This window comes from Natator depressus, chromosome 4 (assembly GCF_965152275.1).
Source record: "Natator depressus isolate rNatDep1 chromosome 4, rNatDep2.hap1, whole genome shotgun sequence".
Taxonomy (NCBI): domain Eukaryota; kingdom Metazoa; phylum Chordata; order Testudines; family Cheloniidae; genus Natator; species Natator depressus.
Window position 1 is genome coordinate 95,223,864 of NC_134237.1, and position 22,415 is coordinate 95,246,278.

The 22,415-nt window shown below is 39.8% G+C and overlaps 1 protein-coding gene across 4 annotated transcripts in view; it reads right to left on the reverse strand.

Annotated features, from left to right (window-relative positions):
- SLC30A9 (solute carrier family 30 member 9) overlaps positions 1-22,415 on the reverse strand; it is a 59,066-nt gene that overhangs the window by 4,649 nt on the left and 32,002 nt on the right. For 2 of the 4 annotated variants that reach the window (XM_074951496.1, XM_074951495.1), the window contains exons 10-17: positions 18,213-18,268; positions 16,531-16,666; positions 16,004-16,043; positions 15,078-15,149; positions 14,513-14,620; positions 11,520-11,685; positions 4,783-4,912; positions 852-965 (exon numbers count right to left, since the gene is read on the reverse strand). In XM_074951496.1, coding sequence (XP_074807597.1) covers positions 852-965; positions 4,783-4,912; positions 11,520-11,685; positions 14,513-14,620; positions 15,078-15,149; positions 16,004-16,043; positions 16,531-16,666; positions 18,213-18,268 — 822 coding nt within the window. Of the gene's footprint in view, positions 1-198; positions 290-851; positions 966-4,782; positions 4,913-11,519; positions 11,686-14,512; positions 14,621-15,077; positions 15,150-16,003; positions 16,044-16,530; positions 16,667-18,212; positions 18,269-22,415 lie in introns of all 4 variants that reach the window. The other 2 variants (XR_012639347.1, XR_012639348.1) reach the window with 2 other exon arrangements.

Genomic DNA, 22,415 nt, shown 5'->3' on the forward strand with positions numbered 1-22,415 from the left:
TTGATACAAAACCAGAGTCACAACACAACTGTCTGACTAGATCTCTGTCCAGCCCAATAACACCACTCTAGAATTTGAAATCACAAAGGCAAAAAGTGTTAAAGAGGCCTTGTGATGAATCTATCCATTTATAAAGTTATGGTTTGGTATAATGGACAGACCACAAGCTAAATGAAAATAAAAGCATGCCACACCTACCCACCATAACTTCTCAGGTAAGGTTTTAGTAGCCACAATGTAACAGTGATGATACACCTTTGCTGTTCCAATTGAAAGATATCTTTAAATCCTAAACTGAAAAAAGGATGGATGCTTGTTTGTGTGTCTATTGAAGTTGTGTCACATGGTAGAGCAGTAGTCGCAGTGACAGATATTCTGTTTTGCCAAGAGCAAAACAAAAAATAAGACGTAAAGTAATTGGCGCCCCCTTCATATGCAATGACATCACTTTTGATACAACATTAAGTGTATGGTTAAAAACCATTTAAAAGTTGCTTCTCATTACAGCCGATGGGGAGTTCAAGGGCCTATAAATGACTTGACATTTTGAGACAACAGTGCCATTTTTCAGAAAACGCAAACAGGTAATATTCCATGGGAATTGTAATCAATAAGTAGTAATGATCTTAGAATGGCAAGTGCCTTGGACAGAGACAAAACAAACCACCATGCAATCCACACATGTCAAGCAGACCCAGGGCATGATAAATACTTGTTTTCAAGGTCAGATTTGTTCAATGAAACTTAACTGAAGTTTGTCCCTGCTTTTCTTAAAGGTACAACAAAGCCCTAAACATCAGCAAAATAGGAGCATTCAGACTGACTAATAATTTTTACCAACTGAATATTACCTTTAGCTCCTTTTCAAGCCGGTCTACTTCAGCTCCCAGTGTGTCAATGATATTCTCTCCATGTTTAAGCATGAAGGCTTCTAATTCCTCAAGAGTTTTCACCTGCTGAATTTCCTAGTAAGAAATGAAATTTGAGAGTTTGGAGGGGAAGGTAAAAACCAAAACAAAACATAAAACAAGCAACCATCAATTTTTCAACATTTTCGTGTTTCCTAATGGGCAACCATTTGCCAAAGAACTGGAAAAGACTGGGCTTCTTTATCATTCCTGACTTTTCAGGGCAGTGAGGACGAAGGACATGAAGGATGTAAAACAGATGGGGAGGAAGATGGGCTGGCAATAAACCTGCATTATGTACATACACATTTTCACTTTTTCCTTTATTCACAAACTAGGTTTAGAGAACTGCACTTTGTCTTTCCAAAAAAAGTCATCTCTTCAAAAAGCTGGTAAACCTCTCCGTTTTCTCCTAACAGGGCAGAGCAGCTTCTCTCTTCTTGTTCTCTCCTCTCATTCTCTCTCAGAAACATAAGGCCAGAATGGACCACCATAACCATATAGTTTGATCTTTTGCATAACACAGGTTACAGAACTTACCCAACATCTTCCCTATTTGAATTACAGCATGTCTTAGAAAAACAACCGTTCTTGATTTTAAAATGGACACTGATGGAGAATCCACCACAATTCTTGGTAAGTTGTTCTAATGGTTATTTACCCTCACTGTTAAAAATTTATACTTTATTTCCAGTCTGAATTTGCCTAGCTTCAAGTTCCAGCCATTGGAACTTGCCATACTCTTGTCTGCTAGACTGAAGAGCTCATTCTCCATATAGGTATTTCTAAACTGTGATCAAGACACCCCTTAGCCATTTCTCTGTTAAGCTAAAATAGACAGACTGCTCTAGGAGTTCAAACACAGAAACCAGGTTTTCTAATCCTTTAATCATTCTTGTGACTTCTCTGAACCCTCTTCAATTTATCAACCTCCCTTCTTGAATTATGCCCACCAAAACTTGCCACACATTCCAGTAGTGGTCACACCAGTGCCAAATATAGCAGTAATATAACCTCCTTACTCTTATTGTATATTTCCCTTTTTATACATCCAAGGATTACATTAGCCCAGGGGTGGGAAAACTTTTTGGCCCGTGGGTCACATCTGGGTATGGAAATTGTACGGCAGGCTCGCAAAATTGTGGTTGGGATGTGGGAGGGGATTCAGGCTCTGGCTGGGGGTTTGGGCTCTGGGGTGGAGCCAAAAAATGAGGCGTTCAGCGTGCAGGAGGGGGCTCCAGGCTGGGGCAGTGAGGGCTCTGGCTGGGGGGTGCAGGCTCTGGCTTGGAGCTGGGGATGAGGGGTTTGGGATGCAGAAGGGTGCTCCAGGCTGGGACCAAGGGGTTTGGAAGGGGGAGGGGGATCAGGGCTGGGGTTTGGAGGGCAGAAGGCGCTCAGGAGTGCAGGCTCTGGGCAGCGCTTACCACAGGCAGCTCCCGGAAGCAGCAGCATGTCCCCCCCCACACGGACGCACGGCCAGGCAGCTCACCGCACTGTCCCATGCGCAGGTGCCGCCCCTGCAGCTCCCATTAGCTGTAGTTCCCGGCCAATGGGAGCTGCGGGGGCGGCACTTGGGGCAAGGGTGGCACGCTGAGCCTCCTAGCTGCCCCTAAATGTAGGAGCCAGAGAGGGGACATGCCGCCGTTTCCGGGAGCTGCCTGTAGTAAGCACTGCCCAGCGGGAGCTCAAGGGCAGGATTAAATCTGCTGGCACACTGGATGAGGCCCACGGGCTGTAGTTTGCCCACCCCTGCATTAGCCCTTTTGGCCACAGCATTGCACTGGGAGCTCACATTCAGCTGATTATCCACCATGACTCCAAGTCTTTTTCAGTCACTGCTTCCCAGAATAGTGTCTCCCATCCTGTAAGTATGACCTACATTCTTTGTTCCGAAGTTCACATTTGGGTGTATTAAAAGGTATATTTATTTGCTTGCACACAGCTTATCAAGCAATCCAGATCATTCCGTATTAGTGACCCATCCTCTGTTATTTACCAATCCCCCAACCTAGGGTCATCTGCAAACTTTGGCAGTGATGATTTTATTTTCTTCCATGTCATTGATAAAAATGTTAAACAGCACAGGGCAAAGAACCAATTCCTGAAGTAGTCCACTAGAAACATACCCACTTGAAGATAGTTCCCCATTTACAATTACACTGAGACCTATCAGACAGTTTTTTTAAACTTTTAATACGTGCCATGTTAATTTTTTATTGTTCAAGTTTTTTTAATCAAAATGCCAAGTCAACTGCTAACAGAAGTCTAAATAAATTATATCAACACCTACCTTTATCAACCAAACTTGTAATCTTACTCAAAGAAGTAACAAGTTAGTTTGAGTGGATCTGTTTTCCATAAACCCATGTTGATTGACATTAATTATATTAACCTCCTTTCATTCTTGATTAATTAAGTCCCATATCAGCTGTTCCATAATTTTGCTTGGGATCAATGTCAGACTGACAGGACTATAATTAGCCTGGTTGTCCCATTTACCCCTTTTAAATATTGGCACATTTCTTCTAGTCTTCAGGAACTTCCACGGTGTTCCAAGACTTATTGAAAATTCATATTAATGGTCCCAGCAAGCTCCTCGGCCAGCACTTTTAAAACTCTTGGATGCAAGTTATCCAGACCTGCTGATTTAAAAATGCGTAACTTTAGTGGTAGCTGTATGATGTATCGCATCACAGGTGGCAAAGTAAATGTAGTAATACCTAAAGATTCACTATGCAGCCTGCAGGAAATACTCATCCTTGGCCCCCAGAAAGAGCCAAGTAAACCAGCTGTGAACTGAGGCTAGGAGATGCCAACAGTGCACCAAACAGAAGAAAAGAGGTTAAGGAAAACAGGATGTAACACTCTCTACAGAATTACTAGGCAGACCTCTTCTATAAAGAAAGGAATTTTTCACCAAATAATAAAACCCAAGCTAACAGATGTATAAAAACCTATAGATGGTATCCCAATACTAACATGAGTTTTTCTTGGCTGTCTCATATCCAAGGACAGAGCTGGCTAGATGCTTCTTAACTTGTAATATCACAGTCATAGGCGATAAGGCTGAAGTATATTTAAGACACAAATATAGACATAGCACACTATAAGATCAACAGTACTCCTTGGATACAAAGCTAACTTGACTTAAATAGTCTTCTTAACGTTTCCTGTAACATCTCTAAAAACGTACGTTAGTTTTTAAAAATCAAGTGCAAGGAGAGAAATAATGTGCTGTACGATCATAAACCAGACCTGAAACAATGCCACCTCTGGTTCTGATCTGAGCCTGCTTAGTTTGCGAGACCTAGAATGATCAGTTTTTGGAGAACAGATTTCCAGAGAAAATCCCAAAGTGTTGCAGAAGTGGTATTGGCATTGTCACAGGGTGAGCTTGCCTAGCTCCATCTTCCTGGTCTTCCTCTGAATCAGGGTGGTTTTTAGAAAAAGCTTTTCAGAGTAAGGAGCTGGGAATTATACAGGCAAATCTAGACAGAACAACAACTTGTGAATGTTGGGCAATATCCTGATTATTTAAAATTAGCCTTGTAATTTGACCTGGATACGTGTTTTTTTGTTTTGTTGGTTTTTTTGGTTTTTTTTTTTTTACACTTCTTGTACTAAGAAGGTTTCGTAGTGTTGCTATACACTACTGCTGCATTTAAGCCCAGAGGTGGAGGCTAATGGTATGATCTCTGTGTATACTTTGTATCAGGGTGTTAAATATGTAAGGCCATCTGGGATTCTTCAGGATGAGGAGCTATATAAATGCAAAACAATATATCCCATCTACTTGCAAATTTTTCTTTTAATATGCTTGATAATGGGTAAGAAAAAAATGCTGGATGTAACAATATTGCTTTATTAAACATACTTGTAGCAGCTGTTCAATGTCTTGCTTTTCCAGGTAAGAACGAGTCACAACCCGTCCATCAAAGTCTACTTCTGCCTTGAATCTCACTTTGCTCAATCCCATGTCTGTGGCTTTAACATCATGAATTGCTCTGAAATAGATAATTTTAAAAAATGTGGAACAATGTAAAGCAAAACAATTAGCTGATCTGAATTCTGGTGTTCACTACAAATTGTCACAGTTCAAAGATTTTGTAATTATATAGGGGCACTGTTCCCTTCTGTCCTGCATTAGAGCCTCTGAATATTTTCAGATCAAACTCTCATTACTACATATTCCTATGTTTAATACTGGTTTAAATGTACCAAGTTTTACAAATATGACTGCTGAGCCTGCAACAGTGCATCAAGTCATTTGTGAGAGAGATAAAATGGCTGAGAACTGATTACAGGAGCATTAGGATCTGACCTGGTGGCTAGTTTATTTTTTCCCTTTGTGGTTAACAGATAACTGTAGAGACCAGAAATTTTCCTACCCCCCACCCCACCAAGCCCCAATTTCCCAACACCCTGCCCCCCCCCCCGCTGAGCCCTAATCATCTTCATTTGGACTTCCCTGCATCCAGAACCCCACCCCCTCAACGAGCCCCTATGCATTCAGATTCCCCCCCGCCCCAACTGAGCTGCCCACATCCAGATTGCACCACACAGAACCCTGGTACTCTTGAGGAAATTCTGCACCTAAAATTAAAAATTCTGTGCCAAAAAATTAAAAATTCTGCAAATTTCTACATATTTTATTTGTCAAAATAACACCGTAACACAACATTATAGTCACACAGTTTTAAATTATTTTGGTAATTTATTTCAAAATACTTGTCAGTAAATAACTGAAAATGGTGTGATTATATTGTGTTATTTTGACAAATAAAATATGCAGAATTTTAAAATATTATGTGCAGAATTTTTAATTTTTTGATGCAGTATTCCTTCAGGAGTAGTGTTTGCTCCTGCCTTAAATGATCCTAGTGGCTCGATCACCAGTTCCTTTTGAGCAAGTTAGAAACTCGTACATACACGTATTTTAAAATTATGACAAAGTGGTTTGGGGAGGAAGTAGTGATCTATGACAACTTATGTCTTCAATGAACAGCAACCGCAGATAAGTCACTTCCTCTCCTTGACTGCTATCATTTGAAACATCTTCACTTTTGGAGAATAAAGGACAGATTCTCCCCTGTGCCAAGTTATATTTGATGCAGGAATAAGTGTCCCCCATCCATCATGGACCTGCTTACTTGTAGATATTCAAGCTCTCCCTGCCTTCCCCAGCATGACTACTCTAATTTACCCACAGGGGACTACGACCCCTGTAAGGCCATACATCAGATGAAAGTTGCCACTAGGTGAGCTCTATTCTGTCTTTTGCACCAAGCAGACAGGCTCCATAGCAAGGGTAGGAGGGAAATTTGTTAAGAAGGTGCTACTGACTTTATGGCAGTTGAGAGGTCCCAGCTAGAGAAGTGAAACCATACCGCATGACCTTTGCTTCAGAACTGGAGCCAAGAATCTAAAGCTCCAGGGACACAAGGATCCAAATATTTAAAGATTTTATTACGTGGTATGCATGACTCCAGTGAAAGAAGTTGGTAGCTGAGCTCTGTAGGTTCTACTCAAGGCATGCTCAAAACTAATTTTAGGAAGTTCCCATCTGAGCCTTTGTTAGGATCATGACACCAACCTCTGTCTGGTTTCTTGATAGGAGCATTGACCCAAGTATAGGGTGCATGTTACAACTTGTCACAAGCTTATAATTCCATGGAAAAAAGTGTCCAAAACAATGTCTGTCTTTGCTTATACAGTGATGGAATTTTAGAATGGCACAGCCCACGTGGATGAACATAAGGCTTGGAACACGTGCACTTGTACTGACATATTAACAATGATCATAATGTACCTAGAGTCATGTAACTCCTGCGACAGATCTTGCAACTCAGGCAGAAATCAGTGCTTGCCTAATGACATATGTAGCCTTCCTAGGAGCCCCAGCTCAAAGGAGAGAATGAGAGCCAGAACTGCAATTCACATAGGTTGATTTTTGTTTGGTTTGTTATGTTTTTTGTTTTTAAAAGGATTTAAAATGTTTTGGATCAGTTAAAAAAACAAAAATATTTCAAATAAGATCAAATCACGCCAAAGGAAATATTTAATTTAGATTTCCTGACTGAAAATCGAAAATTTTGGCAAATTCAAAAGTTTTCCCAGGAAAAAAATAGTTTTCATACAATTAAAGTTAGTTCCCAACCAGTTCTAAATATTTTACACTAATTATTTAGATCTCTCTCATATGAAGTCGTCAAGTTAATATTGGCCTTGAAACTACCAAAGTCCCATGGGCAAAAAGTTGTCAAACACTTTATAAGCAGTTATAAAAACAAGTCTCCCCTCACACCTGAATGCTGCACCACTAGAAATAACTTTATTTAATAGGAAAGCTAATTTTAGAAGTAGCACATCTATGAGAAAACGGTGAAGGATGTGGGGGCTGATCAGTATTAATTTATTAATACTGAATGTGACTGGGCATAGTTTACTGTACAGCTATATTAGATTGTTTAGTGTGTGCTTCTGTGGGGGGGGGAGGGGGGAAGAGGGGGATAGTTTAATAGCAAGCTTAACAGGAAAGCAACACAATGATTCCAGATAAAAAAAACATCCTGGTAAATAGATCAGGATTTACAAAAAAATATCTGCACTATTAACTATGAAACTGCTAATTCCAAGATCTGACCAAAGTTGCAGTTGTTTTGCTAAAGCTGAAAACTAATAGATCAAAAGGACACCAGCTGGAGCAGACAAGAGGATGCTGAATACCAGGGAATAAATGGGATACAAACTCAAACTGAAAATTTCATGAACAAATTGAATTGATGTGATGAATAATACAAAGAGAAATTATTTTTCAGCTGCTTATATACCAATGCTGGGAGTCTAGGTAACAAAAAGAATCGGAAAGTTTCACTGATGAGAAGGAATTTGATAGAACTAGCTTTACTGAAACCTGGTGGGGCAATTCATAACAGGAATGTTAAAATCACTGGTTATAACTTGTTCAGACAAGATAGAGTAGATAAAAGAGGTGTTTTGGGGTGGGTGCTCTACATTAGCGATACCATCACCTGTGTTATAGTTACCGATAACCCAAAAGTGCAGAATCTTGAATGCATATGGATCAATGTGCTAACTAACAAAGCCTTTGTCACAGAATCAAAGTAGAGAACAGGATGAGTTACTCCTTCAACACTTATTATATGGCCAAAAAGCCATGATTCCACAATCAGGAAAGAGGCCACCTTTCGCTCTCAAGTCCATCTGACTCAGTGGCAAAGTGAAGGACGTAATTAGAAATAAAAAACTCTCTATATAACAAATGGCAAAGGGGGGAAAAAGACAGCAATCAATATAAATCAGAAGTTATGAAGTGCACAAAATTGATAAGGGAAGCTGAAAACATCATCAGGGACAAACCCATGGTCGGCAGGGCTAGGGACAATGAGATTTTAAAGTATTAGGAACGAAAGAAATCCCAGCAGTGGTATTGACCCATTATTGGATGCGACCCATTACTGGATGGAGATGATAAAACTGTTGATGATCCAGAAAAGGCAGAATTCAATAAATACATATTTTTTTATATTTAGAAGAAAGCAAGTTATTATACTCACATCATGAGGATGTGAAAGTGCTTTCCAGGCAATTAGTAATAGAGAATTATGTTAGACAAAATCCACTAGTATAAACATTTATAAGTCGGCAGGCCCAAATGACTTGCATCTAGGGTGACAACCAGCAAGTGTGAAAAATCGGGACGGGGGGTGGGGGGGTAATAGGAGCCTATATAAGACAGAGCCCCAGATATCAGGACTGTCCCTATAAAATTGGGACATCTGGTCACCCTATTTGCATCCAAATTTTTCAAAAGAGTTGGCTGAAGAGATCTCTGGCCTGCTGATGTTAATTTATAATAAGACTTGGAATACCGAGGAAATTCCAGAAGACTAGAGAAGTACTAATGTTGTGTTAATATTCAAAAAGGGAAACGGGGTAACAACTATATGCTGATTTGTCTGACATCAATCCCAGGCAATATAATAAAAAAGCTGATACAGGATTCGACTGATAAAGAATTAAAGGCTAAGAATATAATTAACACCAGTCACCGTGGTTTTATGAAAAATGAAACTCGTCAAAAAATACCTGATTTCATTCTCTGAGGAGATTAACAGTTTGGGTGATAAAGGTAACTGCACAGATGTACAATGCTAGACTTTTATAAAGTTTTTGACTTAGTACCACATGACATTCTGAATAAAGAAATATGTGGTAAATAATGTTGAGGACAGGGCATTCATACAGAGTGATCTAGATTGCTTGGTAACTTGAGCCCATTCGAACAAAACACATTTTAGTACAGCCCACTGCAAAGCTATAAATCTAGGAACAAGTAACACAGACCATACCTACAGAATGGGGGTCTGTACCATGGGGAACAGTGCCTCTGAACACGACTTAGGAGTCATAGTGGACAAGCAACTCAACATGAGCTCTCAGTGTGATGCTGCGGCAAAAAGGGCTAATGCAATTCTTGGATGTATAAACAGGGAATAGCGAGTACTAGTAGGGAGGTGATTTTACTTCTGCCTATGACATTGGTGAGACCGATACTGGAATACTGCAGACACTTGTGGTGTCAACATTTTTAGAAGGATGATGAGGGCCTCAAGTAGGTACAGGATGCACAAAAACAATTTGAGGGCTGGAGAAAATACCTTACAGTGAGAGACTTAAAGAGCTCAATCAAGACGAAGATGGAGAGTTGGTAGCTTGATTACAGTGTATAAGCACCTTTACGGGGAGGAAAATACTGAGTACTAAAGGGCTCTTTAAATTAAAGCAAAAAACCCAATGGCTGGAAGCTGAAACCAGACAAATTCATATAAGAAATTAGGCACCTTTAAAAAAAACAAAACAGAACAAAACCCCAACAGTGAGGGTAATTAACTATTGGAATAAACTACCAAGAGAAGAGGTAGATTCTCCATCTCTTGACGTCTTCCAATTGAGACGGAATGCCTTTCTGAAAGATATGTTAGTCAAACAAATTATTTTTCTCACTGCAGGAGCCACTTGGTGAAAGTTAGTGGCCTGTGATACGTAGGTAGTCAGACTAGATGATCGAAAGGTTCCTTCTGGCGTAGAACTCTGAGTAATTACTAGGGAGGAAGAGGAGGAGGAAGAGAGCGAGAAAGAGAAGGTGGGGCAGTTGCCAGTGAGCTGTTCGCAGAAGAATAAGCTAACAGAGACACAGCTTGGCCCTGTGAAGGGTGTCTGAAGCAGTTGAGCCCTCCTAAGCTTCAAGGGGATAGTAAGTCTTGGGGAAGAAAGATATAGGTGTGGATTGTTTATTGTGTTAAAATCCTTTTTCTCCTATGCTTTGCAGTGTTCTTACTGATAAGATTAAGCAATACTTTGTTTTAAGAACCCTCTCTTTTCATCATATTAACCACTAGCTACAGCTCCCAAAGGTAAGCCTTAGAGCCCTGTGAGACCTGCTGAGAAATCACAGTTGGCTCACAAAGACCCAGTCTAAGACTGGGGGAAATTGCAGGATTCCATCTAAGGACAGGTAAAGCCAAGAGGTCTAACATTTAACGTGGGGAGGGTACACTCCGAGACCAGAAAGGGGTCAAAGGTGCTGCTAGTTCTGTAACTGCCACACAACTGATTTTTAACTGTACTGTTAAAACATCCACCACCACCCATATTAACGTGTGGCTAACAAATGTTTTATAGAGTTAGTACCTGACGTTTGAATTTTCAGACAGGACCTTAGAGAGGGGGAGATGTGTTGTAAGCAGGGTTCCCAGATCTCTCTGACCATGGTTTTCAACCAGTGGTCTGCAGACTCCTGGGGGTCCACAGACTATGACTAAGATTTCCAAAGGGGTCTTTTTAGGGAAATTTTTTAGGGGTCCACAAATGAAAAAAGGTTGAAAACCACTGCTCTATGACTACAACAACCTTCGAGGAGCATATTATTCAAATTTTTTGTTTGCAACCCAAATGATACAGCACTGTACTACTGCAGGAGTACTTGATATTGAAACTGACTCATCTATTTTTGTTGACCAAAACTGACAGTAATACATAAAGATGAACACCATAAATATTCCAGCTACTGATACACAGAGAAAAAATAGCTATGGGTAAAGGATATTGAAAGCAAGGGTCAGCCCCTATTTTATTAAAAATTAAAGGGATAAAAGTACCAGAATTTTAAGATAGATACTGAAAGAGCAAGGAAATATGACTTTACAGTACATGACTAATTTTATTTGTGTCTCTTTCTCTCAAAATTCTTGGGCCGACTGCTGTAGTTAATAGTATAGTGCACCACAAAACATATTTGAAGGCTTTATTTTAGCTAAAGCTTTAATTCTCCTGTTTGTCAATTCAGTCAGTAAAATTTTTAGCACAGGAAACCAAACCAGGTTTCTGTCAAAACCCTGATCCTGCCATATTCAGACTGAAAAATCAGTGCAAGAGAGGTATCTCTGCTCCTTTGTTTTCAATTACTTAATTTGTCTTAAAATGCCCTTGAACTATTTTTCCTCAGACAAATGCTAGTTTCCTCAGACAAATGCAGTTTTTGATCTGCTTGATAAGAGACTTTTTATATTATCAAGATCCTCATCTTACCTAACGACAGGGTCACTCTCCAGTAACTCAGTAAGTCGCTGTAATTGCTCAGGATTAATGGATCGTCCCAGCAATGCTTCCGTGTTGGTGTAGATGAGAAAAGCTGATACAGCTCCCAACAAAGTTCCCACACCTAGAGATCCCAGGCTGTCATAGTAAGGGTTGCCTACACACAAAAAAACCAGTTGAAATTAATTTCACAGAATACTTCGAAAAGTGTAAAAACAAAGCCTTTGTAATACTGAAAAGCAGACAGTACGTTGTCTCTACACAGGAATTACTGTTTCTTTAGAGTATGTACTGGGAACCCTGTCTTTATTTCTGGTTAAGAAAATAAAATTGAATAAAGAAAATATAAGATTTAAAGTAAAATCTCTCATGTCCCAGGTCCTGGAAGCCCCCTGCGCTCATGCCCTTCCCCCAACCCCCCTTATGACTTATGAATTTGTAGACTATTTTGTTAGGTGCTCAGATTCCCGGGCATGGGCATCATGCAAGTGAAAATACCATCAGCATAACCAAAATCTTGACCCACTTTCTGTTCTATGTAACGAGTAAAGCCTTCAGAAAGAATAAATATCAAGTTAGCAGTAAGGTCCATCAGTTTGATGGAGAAGAGGGAGAAAAACATTACTCAATCTTTTTATAAAAACAGGTATCTTTCTTATTTGCCTTAAAACATGCAAGCAATAATATAAAACAGGACAGCAGCAGAAATCCATCTTGGAATACATTACAGTACTTACATAATGGGCACGTTATACATTTATTTATATTCATTTTTCTGTCTGCAACATTGCATATTTTTACATAGTATCCGAAATATAAAGTATCACAAAACAAAAAGGAGTCAAAGATGAAGTAAAGCAAATAAAGCTGTGAGGCAACTAATTAGTGAAGACCTATAAAGAAAGGTACCATGTTTATCCAATTCTTACTAGGTCAATTCCAAAAAACCAACACCCTTTAATGGGCAAATAACCCTAATCTCACAGGCTATTGGGTCTCTCTGACTCTTGCATGGTGGGGAAGCGAGAGCTACAATGCAGAGAATGCACACACTCCTTAACACAGTTTCGTTCTGCAGCCCTTGTACAGGGCCACAAAATCTGTTGTTATACAGACCATTCTATCTTCCTCACCTATTTTGGCAGATGAGGAGTATTAAGGCTACCATGTATCTTTGGGGCTAAAGTCATAACTTCAAAGCTACATCCTGGGGGAAGGGAATAGGATTTCCTCCCTAAATCTTCCCTTCATGCAGAGTAAAACAGTGCACAGCTCAGTAAGAAGGCTGTGCACAGCTTCCCAGAATATGAGTTTATGTAACCAGACTAGAGAGAAAGTGATTTACATATTTGACTACGATGAATCTTTTTATGAAAAGAGAATCTAACTACAACCTGGGTTAACTCGAATCCAGTTAAAAGAAAATGACCCATCATACAAACTTTAAAGTCTGCAAGTGATCCCACTGGCTTCAATGCAACTACTGGAGTGAGTAAGAGTGTGAATGACTTAAGCCCTCAAGTTTTCAGAACAGGAAGGCCAATCCATATGATCCTTCAGTAGCATTATTAGAGTTGTTTCAAGCTATAATCTCACCAATAACAGGGGTTTGAAAAAAGGCATTCAAATATCTCCTAATTTCAAATACCTTCAAATCAATATACTTGAAATCAGATTAGAGAGTAATATACAACTGTGGAAGCTCACCACAGTAAAAGCTTCCTCCAAAAGATCTGCAAAGGGGCAGAGATTTTCATTAAAATATACTGCTAGAAAATCACTCAGATTCATCAGTTCTGACAGATTTTAATGCAAGCTTTTTTAAAGCAATATGAAATGTAATTGAATGCCATCAAAGAGACAAACAGCATTATTGCAGGAATGGGTTGAAAAGCAGATGTATGTATAATCTTGGGGGCACCACTCTGCATAAACTGAAGCTTATGTAGTGCTATCATTAAGGCTACAATTATGTCACAGAGATGGCAGAAGTCATGGAATCCCCGACTTCTGTGACACTGGGGGCCCCCACAGCTGGCCAGCCGCCGTGTAGTGTGAAAAACTGCTGACTGAATGTGCTACTTAGGGTGTACTGAGCATGCTCAGTAACATCTGCTGAAGCCAGTAGTGGGGGATTCCTGTAGCAGCCCAGGCGACCCCCATAACTGACCGGCCGCCAGCAGGGACCTTTGAGTAACCCAGCTGCCACCGCTGGTAGGGTCCCTCTTGCAGCTGCTTTGCCGTCACAAGCAGCCGGTCTCCACCCCCGCTGCAGGCAGAAGGATCCCAGAGCTGCTCAGCGGCCACTAGAAGGGGCCCCCCACAGCTCCACAGCCACCACTGGCAGTGGCAGAGGGACCCCCCCCCCCACAGTTGACCAGCCACCACTGTCAGCAAGGACCCCTGAGCTGCCCAGCCACTGCCGCCAGCAACAGAGGAACCCTGGAGCTGCTCAGTGGCTGCTGGAAAGGATCCCCCACAACTCTGGCCCCAACTCTGCAGAGCAATGGGGACCCTGCAGCTCCCAGCTGCTGCTGGCAGGGGAGGGCCAGGTTGCTGGACCCTCCTCCCTCCCCATTTTGTCAGGAATGTTTTTAGTAAAAGTCAGGGACAGGTCACAACTTGTGTGATTTTTTTGTTTCTTGCCTGTGATCTGTCCCTGACTTTTACTAAAAATATCCACGACCAAATCGTAGCCTTAGTTATCATATACCAATCATATATCATACAATAGTGTAGTTTATAAATGACTAATCAGTGGATAAAAAAATTTAAAATGGATGATGTCGAAAGTGAAATTTTCTTTTCTTATCAACTGACTTTGTAGAGTTGGAAGACGGGGAGAGTCCCATAATCCGAATGAAAAAGGTGCATACATTTAAAGCAATTAACAAAGGGAGTCAAAAGGTATGGTCATACCAAGCATAAAAAACAGGAGGATATGGTCTCAAATCGAGTCAGCCTCAATTTAAGATGGAGTTTACCTGTTAAAGAAGTCAGACCCATGCAAGTAGCAGCTAACGTCACACCCAAAACTGCTGCAGCATCCTCCAACACCACCACATTTGTACTGGGATCACGACTCTGTCTGACTGAATATTTAATAAAAAATTACACGAATGCTGAAATCTTAGCTTTGTTACATCATTCACAGTGTTTTGTAAACAGTTCTAATTCTAATATAAAAATATATTTACACGTATGTAAAAACCTATACTTTACAGCTAAACTCTTCCATAAGTGTTCACAAATACATATAATACAGTGTACACCAATTAAGGAAGCTTGTCCAGAAGATGTGTAAAACTAATGGGAAATGTATTTTGCAAAATGCAACAACATTAGTACTCAAGTGTGTAAGTAGTATTAAATAAGGCAATAAGTATATTTTACAAACTGGGTGAAAACCTGTTACTAGCATTCATAATCATATGACTCATGTAAAACAAGAGAAACAGGTAATTATACTGTTCTTATTTGTATGCAAATTCAGGTAATAAATCCTATTTTAAATAACGACACATGCCATACCGATATGAAGAGACATACCATATTGATAAAATGACAGACCCTTGGCCTGGGCACTCCTTCGAATTTCATTTATAGCAACAAGAAGTGTAGCTGAAACAAAAGTAATACTGTTGCTGAAAATGGTTAGAGGCAAAGTGACCAACTTTCTACTATAGGAAGTGGGGGAGAAACTCTTGCTCATATCATAGCAAACTAATTATGGTGCTCCTACCAACCATACCAGCAACAAAATTTCTTTGGTAAATCAGACCCATGAAGTACAGGGATAAACAAGTTTTACACATACAGGAGTACAGTACAATAATTTCTTCCTTGAAATACAATGAAAATTGTAATATTCTGAATTTAAAAATTATTTTTTCATGTTTCAAATGTGAGAATTCAAGAATTCTAATCTTGTATCTACACAGCACATAATATCCCAAAACAATAGTTCTATTAAGCAAATCAATATAATATTACAAGTGATTGTCACCAGGAAAGTTTTCTGGCCATCAGTATTGTGAGCAGTGGCAATTCATAAAGAGAAGCCCTACCCATACACTCTTCTCTACACACAAGCCAACCCACTGATGAATACTACTGTCACATAACGGCAAACGGCTTGCTTTTTCAGATTGTGCACCAGACATTCTTGTATGTATTTTTCACGTCCTATAAGATGACTATAGACCTAGAATATACATACGCACACACACAGACACACACCACATTATATTAGTTTCCTTCCTTTGCCTGAAGCAGAAGATTAAATAGAACACAAGTAAATTAAAAGCAATGAAAAAGTTTTCCAGGATGTCAAACATCAATGCAATTGTGAACAACAGAGCTCAAAACTTTGCAGTTCTGTAAGCAAAAACTTAATAAATCATCACCACAGACTGCTGAGCCTGCATTATCAGCTTATGAATAAAGCAACACAAATATTTCATGACACTGCATACCTCCTTCAGACACCAGTGATCCTGCTAAGATACAATAAGCCTGTAAGTATAAAAAAACTAGTATTTTATTATTTTGAATGTATATAGTTTCACATTTATATAGAAGCTTTCATCCCAAAATCTCCAAAAGAACTTTACATACAAGAATCACTTTACCCACAACTGCAATGCTGCATCTCTAGGTGGCAAACAGAAGACTGAACAACCAACCAGATTATAATGCACTACCCAGTATAAGGACAGAGAGCGAAATTTTTGGCTAAGGACACCAGGACAACCCCATATTCTTAAAAAATGGACTAAAGTATCAGTGTCAATGCAAAGCAGAGAGGAAATTGGTTTAAATAACCTCACGCATATACACTGAGTTCCACTGAACATACTACCTCAGATGGCTTGGTTAACCCTGCTAGGATTCAAACTTTTTGTTTCAGGGTGTCGAGGTATTTCAGATACTGAGGTTTCATTACATTAAACTATCCCTACCACCCATAGTTTTAAAATCCAATAGAAAAAAATTGACTTACCCAAAGAAGAGATTCCATGGGCTGAGGATGAAGTAAGCCTATGATTCCATGATACCAGGAAAGTCCGGCACCCATCATGAAAATGCCAACCCCACTAATTAGGGAGGCAATATAGCGCATATTTGTGAAGCCATACCTGGGTGAAAACAAAAAGTGGTTTAGGAAAAGATGCCTGCCACTTTAAAAATATATTCAGATGCTTGATGATAAAGGATAAACTAGAGCTCCTGATAGTTAAGTAAAATATAGTTGCTAAAATCAAATCTAATCCAAGAAAATACTGATGGAAAAGGACATCCAGTTTCTTTAAAATATATATAAAACAATGTAAATGTTATTTAATTTCGATATTTTTCTAATCCTTTCTCCACACAGGCTACTTAGATTTAGTTGTATTACTTTAATATTATGTACCATGGCTATATTAATGAAATTAATTTAATTTTTTTTTTAATTCATTCAGGTATTTAATGAATGGACTAACATTTACACTGCCTTGCAATGCTGCTTCTAATTGAAATCTTCATGTGCAGTCAGTCTACAAATTTCATTTTCTTTAAATTAATACCGTAAAACTTAATAGGTCAGCTGACTGCAAATCCCCAATGTTTGCAAGTTTAAATATTTTTGGTAAAATTAAAATGACATCATAATAATACATCATTGTGTTAAATGCCACTCCTGCTTAGCAGCATTGCAAAAGAGATGACGGTGCTGGTGAGGGGCATAATTTGAGGGAAAGGGGAAGACTGAGAAGGGAAGGGGATCCTGATTTAAAAAAGGATCTTATTCTGAGATGGCTGAATCTGGTAAACAAACATAAATCAGAAGCCTTAGCTGAAGCTACTTCAGATTCTTAGTTGAAGAAAATCTTGCCTGACTTTGTGAACCCAAACAAGGCAGAACATTTTAACGACTATCCAGGAGGGTAACTAGATGGCCCTCGGAGGTGAAAATACCTAAAATTTAGGTTGGAACCACAGTATATCTGTAAGACTACTTTAAAATTTATAAAGTAGTAAGAACATAACCTTAAATCCCTTATTAGTATACAAATTAAAACTAGCGTGTTTATGCCAAGAACTTCTTGTTACCATCTCAACAAAGGGTTTCCTTCCTAAAAACAGTGTCTTTTGGGAAGGGGGAAAATGCAGTCTCATTACTACTGTATTGCCCAAATCCTGCCATCCAGGCAGGAAAAAAATCAGAACTGTGAACAGCATACTGTATAGCTACCTACTGGAAAAGGTGATAGGGCCCATAAAAATGCATCTTCCTAATAGCAATGAAAATGAAATACAAGTTTCAAAGCTTACAATGTCAAAACAACATGCCAAGTCATGACCATTTAGAACTCTTGAAATTTGGTAGGAATCCACATTTTTCTTATTACTTCTACTGTAAAACTGGAAGTTATTAATTTCAGTTTAGAAAAAATGAAAACATTGGATATACATACGAGTACCACTATTTTACTTAAAATAATTCAAGTTGTCTGGATTAATATGGTGGAACAAAAAGGAAAAAAAACTATGGTTCATCTCCTATTCAGAAACTACAACAGATCCTTTAAATAAAAAGAGGGTTGCACACAAGAAATAAAAGATTTTAAGCCCATATATAATTATTGAAACGTAATTATTTATTCCACAAGATAAATTCAGTAAAGACAATGGCCTTACGGATGACTAGGGTCTGGTGTCCTTGCAGACTGACTGATGCCCAATGCTAGCAAAGCCTGCATAATGCAAAGGAAAAACACATCTGTAGGAAGTCTTAAAAACTTTGAGACTAGTTCTAACTTTAAAGAATATGATTAAATAAAATTAGATCCAACTTGCTGATTTTTCATATGTAGCATTAGAAACAAAAACACATTAGCGCAAATTACAGTAATTTCACAAGAAACATCCACTCCCAGACAGGACAATGTCATCCAAAACTAACTCACATAAATCTGATTAGTTCTAGCTGCAAGAAGTTTAAAGCAACAATTTAAACAGACGTTAAGAACATGTTTAATATAATAGTATAAATATTTTTGTAGCATTCTCCACTTGGGTGTAATCAGGAAACAAAGGCTGTTTAATCTAAAAAAAAAAAAAACTGTCCGAACAGAAGTTTATGAATAAACTATAGCAATAAGTATACTCATCTCCATTACGTTTAAGGCAAACTGAAATTAAAATAGCCTACATTTACATTTCAACTTCCTAGGTATACATTTAGTTGTAACAAGTCACCACACTGGAAAAAATAAAAATATACTGTCTGTGCCTAACCTGGAAAAAACAGATTATCTGAGTTGATACGTTTCTGATAGATCGTTTAGAATGGATTCAATCTGATGGTGCAGTCTTTTGTAAATCCAGGCCCTGATACTGCAAAGATTTAGGCTTGTGCTTAACCTTAATCACATGAGTAGTCTTAGGCCTTGTCTACACTACGAGGGTAAGTCGACCTTATGCAACTTCAGCTACGTGAATAATTTAGGTCAATTTACTGCGGTGTCTATGCTATGCTGGGTTGACGCAAGACACTCTCCCGTCGATTTACCTTTCGCTTCTCGTTCCGGTGGAGTATTGGAGTCGACAGGAGAGCGATCTGCAGTCGATTTAGCAGGTCTTCACTAGCCCCACTAAATTGACCCCCGGTGCGTCGATCGCTGCAGCATCGATCCCCAGTAAGTGTAGACATGCACTTAAGCATATTAATGGGTGTTTAAGCACATGCTATATCTTTGCAGGATTAAAATCTCAGTGTGCTTTATCCATATATGCAACTCACATGTAAATACCTGAACAAAAGAGACATCTCCAATGGCATAAATATTTAACTTTTCTTGATAATTTCCCAATTAAAATGAGAAATGTTTTCCTGCATATATATTGGTAAAGAATACCATTAAAAGGCAAACTGTCAAAGTTGTTTGGCCTTAAAATTGACCTACTTTGATAAAGTCATCTGTAAGGTCTTGTCTGTAAAGCTATTTCCATACATGTCTTTAAATATTAAACAGCAGAGCAGGTAGTATCATTCCCATTTTACAAATGGAGTACATGAAAGGCTGCACAAGGTCACTTCTGGCAGAACTGGAAACACAGCCTAGGGGGAAGATTCTATCCTGCACCTCTCCACAGTAATGCCACACACAAGGCACAACCTGAGCTGGTAGGGTGGCAAAGATTATTTTAAGACACTTTTTGCATCACTAATTTTTGGCTGGTCTCAGAGCCAGTGTGGCCTTCAGAGTCAGTTAGAGAAGACCCTCGAGGCTGCTCTAATAATTTATGGCAACCTCAGATCATGGGTTATCCACGGACCTCTCTGCAGTATAGACCAGAATTGTCAAAGGGTTCCAGTCACTCCCCCCATAATACATGCTTATCTCTGAAATATCCTACAAATGGGGCTGCAAGGGGGACAACGTAGAGGAAGCATACACACCAGCTCTATACTGCTTCTACACTAGAAGAATTCTCCCTGGATCTACTCTGCCCCTTTTCTGGCCCCTACACATCAGTGGAATAGCATAAAAGGACCAGTTCTCTAATATGGCAGATCCAGCTCTCATTCACTTTGCCACACTGCCTTTCAGAACAAATGCACCAATCTATGTGCTTAGCTGTGCTGTATGTAGCCACTATCCCATCCAGATCCAGTAACAGAATCTAAGACACCAGATTCCCAACACTCCTCTGCTATCTAGCAACTAGCTGGGTAAGAAAGGAAAATTTGTCACACCCCCTTCTGGTGACCGAGCCACATTGCCGATAACAGCCTTCTACTGCTATCAGTTACTCTTTTAACTAGAGAGGTAGAGGTCTATATTCAAAAAGAACAGGAGTACTTGTGGCCCAGCGGATCTAAGCGTCTTGAATTCATAAATCCTGCTGATGACCCATGAAGGTGCTCAGTATTGTTCCACACAATACAATTTCTTTTGAGTGCTTAACGTTGTATCTTTAACATTCTTTTAACTTTTTTTTAAATGCAATTTTACTTTATTACTTAGAAAACTAGGAGGAAGATGAACGTGAGACTTTCAGCAATAGATAGGCTAAACAGAACAAGTCTGAAGTAGGCTGGGCATGTGATAAAAATGGGAGAAGGATGACCAGAAAAGAAAGCATGGGAAGACAACGACAGCAACAAAGGACATGGAAGACTGACTATACTTCTCTGTCAAGAGAAGTGTGAAGAGAAAAGAACTCGAACACCAAGACCTACAAACCTGTGCCAGAAGGAGTGGCAAAGAACTGTGGGCACCTCTAACCCCATGTAAATGGGAAAAGGAGTTGAGAAGTGAAATGTGATGGGACTTAGACCAAAGGAAAAAAACAGGCTAAGATATGAGGAGAAAACATGATCTACTGTCTTCTTCTTTCCCTTTCCCCATTAGTCAGGGTCAGCAATGCTGACCTATAGAGCATGTGTAGGGTCCTACCAAATTCATGGCTGCAAAAAACATGCCACAGACTGAGAAATCTGATATCCCCTGTGAAATCTGGTACCCAGCCAGGGACTTCTACCCTGTGCAAGGCTTCAGCTGCTAGTCCAGACTGGGGATGGGAACGGATAAGACTTCTTCTCCCCCTGCAGGGGCTGCTCCCTGGGTGGGTCAGACGCACCTTTGGGAACTTTCCCTGGCTGCAGGAAGCTCCACGGCTCCAGCTATCACCCCACCCGCACACGCAGCGGCTGCGGCTCCAGCTGTCAGCCCCACACTGGGGCAAGAGACTGCCAGGAAAAACGGACATATGGTATAACCCACCCCCTCAATACCTTGCAACCCTCACTTCTGCGCTGCTGCTGACATGGCACGAACTTTAGAGCTAGGATCCGGCCAGTAGCCTTCCTTTCTGGCTGCCCAGCTCTGAAGACAGCACCCCTGCCAGAAGCAGGGCAGAATTAAGGGTGGCAATCCCAAACTCCCCTACAATAGCTTTGCAATCCCCTAACCCTTACCGCCTTTCAGGTCAGGACCCCCATGGTTACAACATGAAATTTCAGATGTAAACATCTGAAAACATGAAACTGACTAACTTTAAAACCCCGGCCTTGAAATTGACCAAATTGGACCATGAATTTGGTAGGGCCCTAAGTATGTATGATTAGCAAAACACTTTTAAAACTGGCTGGCCAAGCCTGATTACTTCGGTTTGAAATCGGAGTTCTCCTTCTCCTAGATCAGTAGCTCTCCTCCTTTCCAGTCTACTGTACCTCTTTCAGGAGTCTGATTTGTCTTGCATGCCCCCAATGTACACCTAAGTTAAAAACTACTTGCTTACAAAATCAGACATAAAAATAGAAAAAAAGTGTCACAGCACACTATTACTTTAAAAATTGCTTTCTTTCTCACTTTTACCATATTATGAAATAAATCAACTGGAATATAAATACTGTACTTATATTTCAGTGTATATAGAGCGTATAAACAAGTCACTGTCTGTATGAAATTTTAGTTTGTACGGACTTTGCTCATGCTTTTTATGAAGCCTGTTGTAAAACTAGGCAAATATCTAAATGAGTTGATGTACCCCCGGAAAACCTCCACGTACCCCCAGGAGTTGAGAACTACTGTCCTAGGTGGACTGTCTGGCACAGCTGATGAGCCTCACCTGAGTGGACAGAGGCACAGAGGTGAAGCAACTTGCCCGTGGCCACCCAGCAGGTCAGTGGCAGAGCCAGGAATAGAACCCAGGTCTCCTGAGTCCTATCCTGTATCTTCTCCACTGAACCATACCACCTCACCTGATACATGGTCGATGATATGGGAAATTATTAATTTAGAAAGGAAGAACAATACTTCTACATATCTGAAATATAGACAAAAACTGAAACACCAACAGAAGTATTAGTCCAAACTTCACTAATCAGAAACA